Source organism: Mchenga conophoros, linkage group LG11 (assembly GCF_057382185.1).
Source record: "Mchenga conophoros isolate Kocher_MC1m ecotype Shallow Benthic linkage group LG11, M_conophoros_male_GT1.1, whole genome shotgun sequence".
NCBI lineage: Eukaryota > Metazoa > Chordata > Actinopteri > Cichliformes > Cichlidae > Mchenga > Mchenga conophoros.
Genome location: NC_140536.1, coordinates 11,244,031 through 11,258,689, shown reverse-complemented (window position 1 = coordinate 11,258,689; position 14,659 = coordinate 11,244,031). Strand labels below are relative to the sequence as shown.

The window sequence follows — 14,659 nt, the reverse complement described above, 5'->3', positions numbered from 1 at the left end:
TGAAGTTTTTAATCGAACTTATTTTCCTGATGAGTAACACAGACTGGCTCAAGGAGCCAGGCTTCTAATTGAATCCAGAACATCAGTCACGTGTGGATCCAAACAAACACACCCATGGATCTGTGAGCAACTTATTCCAACTTTCTGACTATCTGCATGCTGTTCACACCCTCAACAGACAACGCCCGAAAAAAGTCTGTCTTGCACACCCGGAGATATAACATTTTACATGGTGGTTTCAGCAACAACTTGCTTCGCTCGTGGAAGTTATGAGACGTTACATATCATATCCAAAACTCTGGAGTCACATGAATGTGCCTCAGCATCATCAGGATTTAACATGAGCCATATGAGTTTCACTTCAACAAAAGCTAACCGCAGCATCATGTGCCACTTTTATTTCTCTAAACCAGCAAAGGAGGATGGCGCACAGTACTGTGTTGACTTTACCCACATAACTCCCGTGTTAATGCCCTTTGCATAATGGAATGCAAAGGGCATGCATATCTCTCCAAAGAAAAAACAACCCTAGAACACAAACCAGAGCCAAGAACACAGCCTGACTAGAGCAAAGAGACTACTAAAGACTAATACTCCCAAAAGGACCACACCTCTCTTTTTCTGGCTTTAACTCACGGTTAGCCGTCTCTGCAGGGAACAGGCGAGGCTGGATCTCACTAAAACAGCCCCACCTAGTTGGAATGGCTGCAGATCTCACTAATCCTGCTGGCAAACACTCAGATAGCTCCAGAGATAACTGTTACCACTCACAACAGTGAGTATAATTGATTACACAATTCAATCACAATTCCCCACCCTGGAAATGTGGGAATTTTTCTTGTCATTTGAATTGTTTGTTAAAAATAAAAACTGCTGCTGATGCATGTGGAAACTTGAAAGAATAGCAGTAAATTATTTTTTGAGTGTTTACCACAGCAAAAAACACAGGAACCTGTGAAATCTGACAGCAGGAGGACAACAAGGGGCAAGCACTGTGTCAGACACTTTATCTCTTCTAACACAAAGCTAATTCAATCACAGCCACATCTCAAAGGTCTCCTCACCCTCTCACTGAAACTGTTCCTAAAAGAGGCTCCCTCTGCACCACATCACAAAATAGACTCTGGGCTTGGTAACATGTAACTTTAAGCCATAAACTGTAATCACAACACCCCAAATAATACTTTGAATGGGAAGTCAAAGACAATTACAGAATGGTAATGCTATTCAAGGTACATAAGTGCAGAGCACCAACAGTGCACCCTAAAACCTCAAATGCTTTGAAGAAAGGTGGGAATCTAGACTCAAGAGTGATTGCATCACAGAGACATTAGAAGTAGGTAAGCTGGCACGCATTCAAACAAACCTTCCATGAAGTTAGGCCATGTCTTCTCCTCTGGCTCCCCCAGTGAGTGGTCCCAGTCTACCTCTGGTGAGGCTCCTCGCCCCTCGCCCCTTGCCACCTGTGCCAAGACTGCCCGCTCTATAGCAATTTCTTGCAGAACATCCAGGTCCAGCTCCTCGCCTTCCTCCTCAGACTCCACAGGTGGAGGTGGTGACTGCTGTCCAGCTGCCTCCGGACTAAGGAGCTGCTTTACTTCAACAATCTCCTCCACTACTACTATTTTCCTCTTCATGGTGGCCTCGTCTATGTCAGATGTTTCAAACTTGCAGGTGTCCCGCTGGTGAGGCTGGTCAGGACGGGTCACGGGCGTGGCGGTGGCAGAGGGTGTGTCCTCTATCAAGTCCCTCTTCTTCTCTCCCTCCTGCGTTAGGGCCTCAGAAACAGAGAGCCTTTCCTCTGTGCTGCACTCTGCTGCCCGAGCGGCCGAATGTTGTGCAACTGTGGGAGGCTCCTCTTGCTCGAAGAGTGGGCTGGCCTGTGCCTGAGCTGCAGCTGGCTCTGCTGTTAGCGCTCTTGCTGCTGACGCTAATTCTCCGGCTGTGGGTGCTTCCCTCACACTGGAGGATGTTTCTGGTTTTGGAGCCTCCCGCTTGATTTTTTCTGCAAAGAGCAGGGCTGACTCCACCTCCCTTTTGTCTGCTGGGGCCTCAGAGAGCACAGCTGCTGCCTGCCTGACTTCCTCACTGCACATTCTTTCAAGAGTCATCTTTAAAGAAACATTAGTTTCTGTCAGTCCGGAGGCCATGTCAGGGCTGTCTTTAACTGCAGCTTCATGCAGGGGTGTAGTGTCAGTTGATGGCAATGTTTCTGCTTCAGGCAAAGGGACAGGATTTGTGTTTATATCCACTAACTCTGGTTCTTTAGGCTGCTTTCTACCTTTTCCCTTCTTCTTTCCCTTTAAAGGTTCCTGTGTAGCTTTCTCTGTATTTATGGCGGATTTAGCCTCAATTGTGGGTTTCTGAGGTTCTGACAGTGGGGCAGGGTTTCCCTGCTCAGATTTAGGGCTTGCTTGCACGAGCTCCACTCCACTTATTTTCTGCACTGTCACTGTTTCCACTTTGGTCACAGTTATTTCCTCAGATTTCACTGGCTCCATATGGGGCGACATAACATTTGACTCGCCCTTAGGGGATAATGGTCCCTGTGCAATCTTTCCGGCATTGCTTTCCTCAGACTTCTCTTTTATTTGTCCCTCCACTAGGGGCGCTGCAGGAATCTGTCCTAGTGGCAGTGAGGCTTCTTCTGAATAAGCTGTTATTTGTTTGGGGACATCTTCTGTTTTCTCTCTGTCAGTATGTAATTTAACCTCGTTTGTCTTTGTTCCCTTTGAGCAGGTAGACACAATTAAAGGCTCTGATGAAGCCACTGGTCGGAGTTCAGTCTTATTTCCAGGTGATCCCTCAGCACTCTCCACACTCTTCAAGGCCTCAGCTTGAGATTTCTTTTTCTTTCTTTTTGATTTTGAGCCTCCCTCGACCGCTTGTTTGGTTTCTTTAAGCACCTCTGTGGTGACAGCATTTTGAGGAGGCTGAGATGTATCTGATTCATCTTGTACTTTTACTGTGCGCTCCTGCACGGAACCTTTAGGGGCTTCTTTTCTGACTGGGGGAATCCCTTTTGAATTAGTTTTCTTCTCTTCTGCAGTCATCTCTGCAGCTTTTGCTGTGACAGGCTGTGCATCTTCAGCATTGGTCAAAGGTGCTGCGAGAGTTGCTGTGGTAATGGTGGATTTGACTTCAAGTGTTGAGGATTTCTGTACTGTAGTAACTTCTAGGGACACTTCATCAGTTTTAGAATCTTTGACCTCATTAGTGGAGCCCTTTGGTTTGCTTGTGGCGCTGTGAGGTTTGGCTTTGGCAGTCTCCTGAGTGGCAGCTGCATCTGTAACTTTTTCTGCTTTATCATTTATAATTTTAGACTCAGCTGAAGCTGGAGGGGCCTTCACCTCAGTGGGTTTAATCAATTCCTTATTTACTTTAAGCTTCGTTTCTTTGACAGAGCCTGTTGAAGTGACAGGCATTACTTGTTGGGGCTTTACTTGATCATTGGCTGCTGTAGCACTCACATTTGCAACTTTAACTGGATCCACAACCACCATTTTCATTTTGTCTTCTTTGGCATCAAAATCAGGAAGCATTGTGAGAACTAGTTTGCTTGTAATCATTTGAGTAGGCTTGATTGACGTTTGTTCCTCAGCGATATTAGGCCAGTCCTTGGTCTTCATTTCCTCGTTTGTTTTGGGAGCAGAGGGCTTAGCTGGAATCTTTGATGCTGCAGCACCTGTGGCCTGAGCAACAGCAGCCACAGCTAATGGTAGGGCTGTTTTGGAGGATGTCAGAGTGGTCTGTGACACATCCTGCTTCAAAGCTGCTGTCTGAGCGGGAGCAGAACTTGTTGGCTTCTCTTTTTCGACCTCCAGTGCTCTCCTCTTTTGTGGTGATGCTATGGGATTCTTGCTGTAAACATCAAGCTCCTGGTGAGGGGCTCTTTTCCCCCTGTTATCCTCCATCATTGCTGTTTCACTTCTGAAGCTGCTGGTCTTCCTAAAAACGTCCTGAGGCTGGCCCTCCACTTCCCATAAGGCCTTTTCTCTGGCCGGTTCTCCAGCCAATGGGCGACCCCTGAACCTCGGGGTCCTATCGGGGTTATTCTCTCTTTCTCCAGAACCCACCATCTTATGGCGGTAGCCTTGGCGCTCTGCTAGTTCCTCTCTTCTTTCTGCTTCAGCCCTGCGTCCCGGCTTAGGAACATAAGACGTTGGACCTTCTACAGATTGGACCCGTGCAGCTCGGTGAGCAATGGCCAGAGTGGCGGCCGGCTTCCTAATCCTTTGCAGGGTGGCAGGAACAATTTCAGTGGGCAGGTGGAGGTAGTCACGCAGGTAAACAATGCCATCATTGGTCAGGTACCAGTAGAAATGTTTCCAAGCAAATGTTTCCTTTACATAGCCCCTGGACTTAAGAGACCCCATGGCACGAATTACTTGTAGGTTGCTTACACTTTGTACTTCTGGGTGTTTGATCTGCGGCCTCTTATCCTTCTTAGCCACCATGACACCATCTCGAAACAGGATCTCGTAGATGGCCCTCAGGTCATGCAGGGGCATCAGCATTCCAGCAACCATTGTTGTTTGATTCAGTAAACTCTCTCAAGTGAAACTAAAATGCACAATGCCAAACAAAGAGAACAGCACCTCACGCTGTGTTGTGAGAAAGAGTCAAGTGCCAAGACCGGCTGGCACGTGTTTCTTAATTCAATAAGGGTAAGAAATCCCTGTAATGATTTTTCCTTACTGTCTCTTCTCCTTGCTCTTGTCGATCCTTTTGTTATAGTGAAGAAAATAAATATTCCTCTGTTAATAAGTTTAATGCCCCCCCTACATTCAGGGTGGCTGAGAATGAGCAGTCTCTGTTCGGGCCGAGATGGCAATGACAGAATGGAAGAGAGGGAGTGTGTGTGAGTGTGAGAGAGAGCGAGAAAGAGAGTGAGAGAGCAAGGCACACACTTCTCAGTCTGGCTCCTCCTACCTTCTCTCTCTTTCTCTTAGGAAAAAACTGTCATGGAAAAAAAATCTCACTAGAGTAAATAGTACAGCAGGAAGCTAGAAAGAGGGGGGGGGGAAGAGTGTCTGCAATAAACTGAAATAAAATTCGAGCAAAGTCAAATGAATGGATCAACACACCTATGGAGGGAGCACGTGATCTACAACTCTATGACTTTTATGAAGAGTCCCGCCCACAACCAAAAGCAAATGGCTCCTACTCACATGCAAACACACACACACACACACACCTCTGAACGCACACTAGGACTGAGTGGCACACACCCTCTGGCGTGTGATGCACACCGGTCCAATGAATGGGCTGTTCTGTTCAGCGAGTAGATATCAGAAAGGAAGATGACTAGCTGGCATCCATCCGATCCTGCCCATGCAAGTTATTAAGTACAAGGTGTCTTTAGCTTTACACATTTCACGATCAGGTTTCAGTGAAGAGCTTTTACTATTCATGCAGGGCATGGTGCTCACATCTCATATGACACAGTCTTAGAATATATCATGAAGGCTGGTGACATTTCAAGGGAAACTACATAAATCACAATAATGTACTCTGGCTGGACTTTGCAAGGATATGAAAGGAGATGACTAAACTCTTACTAATTATCTAATATGACCCATGCCTATATAATAATAGCAAAACTAACGTTAAGTTTAATTCTATTCTTATCTTATGTATTCTTATCTGTGTTTGTTTTGGGGGTCTCCAAGCCGACAAGAAAAGAAGGCTAGACGGGCCAATCGGTGTTTCCTTTGCAGCTCATTAAAGTGATGCAACAGGCTGTAAAGCAGCCTAAAGTTGCACTGCTACTTCAGACAGTTAATATTAGAGCTGGGAAAGAAGAATCTATCTTGCACAACTATATAAAGAACTATGCATTATAGCTAACCTTTTCACCACTCCCAGAAACATGATATCAGTTTTCTATCCAGAGATCACTTCTCTCCCCTGTACATCTGTCTCCTGTTCATCTCCTAGTGTCAGAGAGAGTGATCACTTGCGACCAGCGTTCAGCGAAAGCCGAACTGGAAGGAGACCTTACAATTGTCGCTTACAGCACAGTAGCATGCGTTCGTTTGTCTGCGCTGCAGACAGTGATATACTCATGAAATTATAGTGGTGGTGAATGGGCAGAGATGAAATGACGCATTCCCCCCGGTGTTTGAAACCACACACACTATTACACATACAAACACAGACAGAAAACTGTTTTAATTTTTTTTACCATGGCAACAGTCAAATGAAGTAAGCCAGTTCTGAGTAAGCCACATATCCGCTTTCAGAGCTGCAGTGGAGAAGCTGGCCATAAATCTGTTGGCTAGGCAGCTGGACCACTGTGTCAACTTATTAGACTGCTATTTGCAAGGACGTCATTATCTCATCATTATCAAAACAAGTTATTATCAGGTTATCAACCTTTCATCAGTAATCATGAAAGCAAAAACATGTCATGGCAAAATAATAGTTTCTTTTTAAAGACTATATACAAATGTAAAATACTGACATATTAAAATAAGGGAGACACCCCCCTCATAACTATTGCTGGACGCCTTTACTAATCTACTATCTAATAACAATTCCTTTCACGCAGGATTTGTGCAGTTGTCTGTTTTGACATCTCTCTCAGACTGGGTGAAGCCTTAAGCCATGTACTCCACCTACAGTATATACCCTGTTATCTTATGGTATTAACTTTAGAGATGTATGTACAGTCAGTAATTCAAAAAGCAGGGAGGAGCATTCATTCGGAGAACATAGAGACTTTTTCGGTTTATGGAACAAGGAAGACATTCCTCTGACTTGCGAAACAAACATCTGCCTGACAGGGAAGTGTATGTGCATGAAAGAATCCTAAGATATCAGTGCGAGTGAGCATTTAAACCACATTAGGCTGCAGTCTAAGGCCGTGTTTGCTTCACCAAGGCAATGCCAAACCATTTTGCATGTATTCAAAAGTCTAGCAAAAAAAACACAGGCGCTAATATACAATGGAAATGAAGAACACCAAAAAGGACCCAAGTAGTTGAGCAGATGAAATCCTACATCAAGGAGGAATCTGCTTTCTAAACTTACAGCAACTACTTCCTTACATATCTTACTTATTTAAAAAAGATATCTCAGTTGTTGTTGGGTTGTTTTTAATTAGGGATTAAATGCAAATCACAGTTTTTATATCATTTGTAGCCACTACGATTTAAATTGCAAGCCCTAAAACAATCTCACTGGGGGAAATTGGCATCAGTGTGTAGGGGTGCCTTGCCCTCTGTGTTGCATATCACTGTGATTTCATGCACTGTTTATGCACAAAGTGTTCAGTGAACTTCAAGCCTCTGACAGTGACCCTTATCCTGGCTCAAGGCCCGACCTCTTCGGCCATCCAAATATTCGATTGTCACACTTCAAAAGAAACAGTGTATCACCAGGATTTGCTGCTGCTGCTTTTCAAAGGGAGTTGCTGGTTGCAAAAGCTATTTACAGGCTTGATGTGGCATTGTCAATTTTTCTAATAAGAAGCAGACTACCAGAAGGGAATGTCATGGCAATACAGAACTAATCTTATTCAGGCTATAAAAAGAACAAGAGCAGACCAACTACAGAATGAATACCAATGTGATTGACTGAAATGGAGAAATAGGACTTTGGGGAAGAGTTCCCGAAGAGTTTCCTGGTTAGGAGTCTGCTCCTCCTGCTATGTTTCAGGCCTCCACCAGTCCCAAAATAGACTTGTCAGCACCAGCTGATGGTGGCTGGCTCATGGCCCAATGTAAAGGGCTTCACAGGTGCCCTCCACCCTCATATCAGATCCAAGCCACTCAAGGGAAAGCAAAGGTCAGCAAGGCCTTTCTTATCCACCAATGTAAGAACGCTCATTACAATAAGTTAAAAAAACTAAAAACACCTTCTAAACTGCAGCAGGAAAGATAACTCGTTAAATTGACTGATCCTCCAAATAAAAAACACACATACTGTTTCATATGAAATGTTATATTTGAAACTGAGCAGAGACAACTATCACGTTATTATGATTCAGGGTAAAGTCCACAACCGGCTGTAAAACAAAAAGTCCAAAATACTGTAAGCTGGTAATGAAAGCACACTGATGCATTTGAGCTGACTGCGTTGCCAGATGAAAACGTAAAAAGTTACAAAAGCACAAATCAAATTGTGGCCCTAAGTCTACCCTAAGTTATGACTTGTGTCTCTGTAGTTGTGACAAATTGTTTTGTGATGCACGAGAGCTCATTTTTATCCAGATGATAAGCCCGTTTTTATTTGAGGAGCTTGCCTCTTAGCTGTGTGTGGTTAGGCAAGTGACTCCATAGTCTGAGACAGCTGTGGCCCCTGACATAACTGGTGCATGTTAGAGCCCAAACACCCGACCTAGGAATCTGCTAAACTTAGAGGTTGTTGTGAACAACTTTATATGGAGGTTTCCGACTGCCGCCAGTGTATTTATAGGCCTTCTAAGTAATTAGAGTAATTCAATTAATGAACTTGGTCATAGCTGAATTATTTTGCCCTATCTTTTTGAGCTACCTCCACAAATACATAGAAGGATGCTGGCCAAGTGGTTTCCGTCACAGTCAAGTTTGATTCTTTAGTTTATGACCAACAACATAACCTGCGGACATAATCTGTATTTAGCTCTAACTGTTAAACGTTAGCTTGCTCACATGCTAAAACAAGATGACAAACGTTCAGCACATACCTGCGAAAATTCACTGTGCCAGAATCGTCACTGGGAGAATGTATTCATGCAGAATGCTACATTTGGATCTGTATACGTCAGATAGAAACATCTGGAACTGAAAACTGAAGTTAATGTGGACTCGCTGGCTCAAAGAGTGAGTTAATCCCCAATAACACTCCTGTTAAAACTCACATTTTTGTAATACTCCTTTTTATAACATTTGTATGATGGTTAATTTAAAAAACAAAACAAAAAAACCCCCAATAATAATAGTAAATAAACGTTTTAAACTTATCCCAAAAGGTTGATTCAGTTCATCTGGACGTAGCGTTTTTCAGATAACTGTGCTCCAGTTTGGGGGAAAACTTCTAGGATTTTGTCGAACTACTCAGCAATGAGTGGCCAATTTTTATGTATTCATATATTCACTCATAATATATGACTTCTATGCCCAAAAATAAAGCTATAAATAAATTATGTAGCCAATCTATACATAAATTTGTCTTTACTATTGTGAGAACCTGGCATAAGAAGCCTTAATCGTATCACTAATATAACCCATCACTAATATAACCCTCGCAACAACCTTGACTGATTTCTGGATGGGTCAGCCTGAACAAAAATTAGTGCTTAAACAGGCAGACAAACAAGCTTTTGAAATGCAAGAAGAGAGAGGCTGAAAGGATTAACCCCTGGAGGTGACGGCGGGTGGCTGAAAACTTTGAGCGCATGAGACTAAGGACTTGAAGAGAACTGTGCCTCTTGTGCAAAGCCAGATATAGTTGGAGGGGTGGCTAAGAGAAAAACCCCAAACTCTTTATATTGTAAACAGAACAAGCAAACACAAAGCCACAAAAGTCAGTAAACCGCAGAACTGCTCCATACAAAGAAGCACTTTGTGTTAGGGTTTGCTGAGCATGGAAGGAGAGGGGTGTCTTTGGCATTGCCTACTCTGCTGCAAAAATAAATAATCAACTGTTCTTGGATAAGCTGAACTAAAAAAGGGGGGAAATCAAAGTGGAGGAGGAAAAATGTTTGCTTTGTTGCACTGAGAACAATAGACAAAGTTCTGAAATAAATCAAGGCACTATGGGACCTGCTGCTTGTTGCTCTGCCAATCCAAACTTTTGTTGACTTATAAATATCTCTAGTGTTCAGTAAGCCTTGTTAAAAGCAACCGTGTAGTAAGACAACCTTTTTTTTTAAATTATGGCATGAGTAACTAATAGAAAGAACTAGAAAAAGAAATTCTTGAGAAAAGCTTGACCAATAAAACCTGCAGAGACGTCACAAGTTAAAAAAACAACAGACTACTGTGAGAGCGTAGTAAGGAAAGCCAAGTTTTGGCTTCTGTCTTGCCAACATACACGTAAATGCACATGGAAAAATCTATAAAGTGATGAGTGTCTGAGGTAAGAAAAATGACAGGCATTGCTTGGGTCTTAGGTTCCACCAGTCTCGGATCACACTGACTTTTCCTTTTCCAGAGTGGAAAGAAATTAAGTCACAGATTGTGTCTCCTGTCGCCCGCCTCACCAGCCAAAAAAGAGCAGGAGCACCCAAAAAAGTTTTGCCAAGTCCCGTTCATCCCCGCTTACTCTCACTCTAACAAGCTTTTTGTCACGTCTTAGTGGAGGGTTCCTAATTTGCCCAACCTTACAATGTCCCTGGCAGCCTCTCAAATTTGGACAGCAGCCCGCCAATGACGGGGTAAGAGAGTCGACTGAAAGCAAAAAAAAAAAAAGCAGCAATCTGGCAGACAGTCCCTACGACTGATGAAGAGGACACATTCGTTTCAATCGGCAACAATAAAATTTGCACTAAAAGTAGAGCATGTTTTGTGACTGTCTGATGTAAAAAAAATGTAATAGACATCAGTCTTTTGTGTTAAATTCTGCAAACAGCCAGCAATTACAAAAAAATCTTTGTGCTGTAAATAAGTTCCAGCCGTGAGATCTGGACAGAAAATTTGAACCAGCTCTCAGCTCTCTTGTTCTCTCTCTTGTGAGAGGCGTATGCCAGCTCAGCTAAACAGCAGCCAGGGCTCCGACTCAGCACGGAGAGGATGTATTACGCCATTTAGGAGCTAGAAAAGTTTAAATATTGCTGCACAAACCGGGTGAGAACTTTCAATTTATCTGTTCTGATTCGAAGATCTGACAAAAGATGTCTAGCTTACTTAGCCACACCTCTTTATGACATAAGCCTAATGCTAACCAGTGCACAGAATCATTAACTTGCTGCCTCTGTTCTCAGCTTCAAGCACTTATTATAAACGCTTACCTTTTTTTGGGCTCAGCCAGAACCGATCTCCAAGAGGATCTCCTATCTCCATGCTGCTTTGATCTGATCTATCATACAGAGAGGCCTCAGAGGCTCCAACAAAACACCTTCCTGCTTTTGCCACACACTCAAATCCACACTGCTACTCCCTTCTTTTCACATAGAGACCCACTGCCCGGCCAGCAGATCAACATGGCATACAATATGGGGCTAAGAAAGAGAATGAATGGGAGTGGAGGGCTACTTTCAGGGCAGGGAGGGTGTTTGTGAGGGAAAAACAGGGAACAAGGAAATCTTTTCATCTGTCCCATAAATGCAGAGTAACATCTACACTATAAATCTGCCAAACTGGACACATCCTCTCTGCTGCCCCGGATACCCTGCAACACGTCCCATACATCTGTAGGCGCCCACGCTTTATTCCATTATCAGCCAGCTGAGGGATGAACAGTGGATACCTTGTTCGAGAAACCAAGCAAATTACAGCCCCAGACATTAAGATGAAGGGTACACAGGAGGGTGAAAAAGGATAGACAAGAGAACTATGCAGAGACAGAATACAAAGAACTATAAGTCAGTCTGTAAAAGGCACACCAAGGCACCCGAAATACACCCAACAACAACTCTTACTTCACCTCTTGTATATTTTGGTTGACATCAAGCAATTAAGCCTTTTGTTAACTGTTAAAAAGAAGCATGTTAATCTTAAAACTGCATTCAGATACGGGCAATCCAAAGGAGAAATGCTATCAAACAGCCAACTGCTGTACATATTTCAAGAGACTAGAGATAATACGTTTACGATTTTATTGTTTATGGCATGTTTCCAATGGGCCTAAAGGCCACCACAAAAGTATGAAGCTGCTGAACTGAAAGAGAATACACAAGGTTTCAGTAAAGGAGTACGTTCACACAATGATGCATTAAACAACACATTTGTCTTATTACAATACAACACTATTTAATTTTTTTTTTAATATAGGAAGAATTTGTGACAATTGTATGTGACTCCATTTGCCCCGTTTATGATGACTGTAAGTTTTCTCACAACTCATCCTCTAAGAAGACTTACAGTTTGCATAAACCAAGATGTCTGCTGATCCAAGTCACAGAACAGGAGCTCTGACATAACATGGCTTGCTGTTTGATTAAAATCGTACTGAAACAATCCAACCATAGGCTCCAGTTTTAGAGACAGCAATTCTAGTTTAATTTGTAGGTCACTCAGCGCTAATTAGCAGGTATCTGTGTTTATTTAACGATACTAACCAAGCTAGCTAACATTAGCTAGCTTGATGCTTTATTTGCTAACTAGCTTCAAACTTTAACAAGTTTTAAAACTGCATTTTCATAAGTAACAAGACATTAAAAGTGACTTAAAAGAACGTATGTATAAGAATTGTTCATCTCTGACTCTCTTCCGCAGTATGTCTCCCGTCTTACCCCCAACTGGTCGTGGCAGAGGGCTGTAGCACTTGGTCATAGGGGGATTGTTGGGGTTTTCTCTGTATTATCGTAGGGTCCTTACCTTACAATATAAAGTGCCTTGATGCAACTGTTGTGATTTGGTGCTATGTAAACAAAACTGAATTGAACTGAATGTGAGTATTGTATGAACAGAAGTAAATAACATACATTTAAATACATGTAGTCCTGGATGGTAGCGGCATTTTCATGCTAAATTTTCCAAATACTACTGTTTCAGTGAATGTGCGAAAAGTAGGCTTTAAATTTATTGACTTAATAATATTGGCTAGCTGTATATACTTTTTAGCTCTGATAATAAAAAATCATCAGACAATAAAAGAAAGAAAATAAGAAAAAATAAAAAGATAAAAAATAATAATCTAAGGATAAACCAGGCAAACATGACAGCACACACACTCGAGAAAACAAAAAAATCTGTAATACTAAAAAATAGAAATGTCCAAAATTACATATCTGAAGAGCATTGTGGGTAATGCTAGCTAGTCAGGTAGCATAACAAGGTGTTAAAAGCTGGAAGGGGCTCCTTGGCGTTATTAATAAACAGCAAAGACAGACATAAGATGAAGAAACGAGAGCAGAGATGCACTAAAATAAGAGAGAAACTTTCTGTGCTACTAAGAGACACATTTTGTTTTCAATTCTGCTTGTGTTGTGCTCCCAGTTCTTCCTGAATGTGAGCTGAACCTATGCCAAATACTTTTTTACTGCCCTGTCCTTATCTTCAACGTCATGCTTTCTGATTCTGATTACCTTCTTTATTTTATGACAACATTTAAATGCCCGCTCATTCAAAAAAACTACCACTAATTACATAAAAAACGATATGCTGACGATGATTTGTGGTCATGACATCCATCAGTAAGTACCCAATAGTTTGAATAAAAACTGCATTTGAATAAAGGCTGGCCCTTCACAAAATGGAGCTCCAAACTGGTGAGTGAGGGTATAAAATGGCTGTAGGGAGTGCCAGGACTGGCAGTGCCAGCCAGCAGGGGCAAGTCCATTTGTGCCATCAGAGGCACAGACAGCCACTGTACTGTAACTCATTCATGATATGAAAAACAACCAAACAACAGAAGGTGTATCTGAGAAAATCTGTAAGACATTCCAAACAATGTGTAACATTTTTATCAAAGAGAGACAGAGAGAGAAAAAAAAGATGAATATCTGCTTCATGAGTCAGCAACTGCTAACCACATATAGGAGTGGCCATGCAGGCTTTGGTTGCTGCAGCAACACAGCCCACAGGTTAGGCAAACACCATGTGCTGTCCACGGCTGAGGTCCCAGGGAACATGGACTTGCTGCTGCTGCTGCCACGGGCAACCAACTATCAAACAGCAAAACCTGTCACAGGATCTCGACTCTGGCCTTCCTGACTCTGTCACAGTGTGCAGATTTGCATTGTAACCTGAAGAGCCTCGGCTTTATTTTTAGTCAGGCATCCTGACCCACAGAATAAAACAGACAAACACAATACAGGTGACTCCTCATGCACACCCATATATATGAGCCCTCACACACACACACACACACACACACACACACACACAAGCCACACCACCACCATCCGGGCAGAATGAATCAGTCGCATTCTTTCGTCCCTGGGCAGAGAGAGACACTAAAATGACTGCATGAGTCTTTCTTTCACAAAAGAAAGACGTGCAGTAAATTTAGTGTGTGTGCAAAGAAAAGGCCCATTCTGCCACAGCTTTAGAGTCCAGTTACAGACACAGTGGTGACTCATTACCACTATTATCTCTGTGACTTTCATAAACTAGATTTCAGTGTGCCAAAGTACCCACAAGAGGGCTCTTTATTAATGTAGGAAAGAATTGCAGCAGAGGTGGCGCTAAGGGTCAGTGTGGAGTTTTAGATTCAGGCTGTTGTTCTTCCTGACATATATTACTACTGAGAGTCTGAACTCTTTTTTTCAGGTTATCGGAGGGAACGGGAAGCGATATATAATACTTTTCTTCCTGAAATCCTGCCATTCCAAGACAGAGCACTGCCCCAGCAACATAACAGACATGAAGTCAATCAATGAAAATGAAATGAAAGAAAACATAGCAGGTGATGGACATTTTAGTGCTCGTTCAAGTGTTTTTCTTGTTTTTCTTTTTTCCCAAGAATTGCATAATCTTAGGAATGCTCTGGTTGTCTGGTATTATGGCAGTAGAGTATAATTACCCAGAGTAATAAACTATCCAACATGTCCTCACATGCAACAATGCAA

At 42.6% G+C, this 14,659-nt stretch overlaps 1 protein-coding gene across 3 annotated transcripts in view; it reads right to left on the bottom strand.

Moving 5' to 3' along the window:
• The window catches only part of LOC146563661 (plectin-like), a 111,071-nt gene that overhangs the window by 55,136 nt on the left and 41,276 nt on the right, over positions 1-14,659 (bottom strand). For 2 of the 3 annotated variants that reach the window (XM_085290885.1, XM_085290886.1), the window contains exon 1: positions 1,367-4,813. The exons of the other annotated variant lie outside the window; for it this stretch is intronic. In XM_085290885.1, coding sequence (XP_085147011.1) covers positions 1,367-4,529 — 3,163 coding nt within the window. In that variant the 5' untranslated portion in view covers positions 4,530-4,813. Of the gene's footprint in view, positions 1-1,366; positions 4,814-14,659 lie in introns of those variants that run through there. 3 annotated transcript variants of the gene reach the window in all.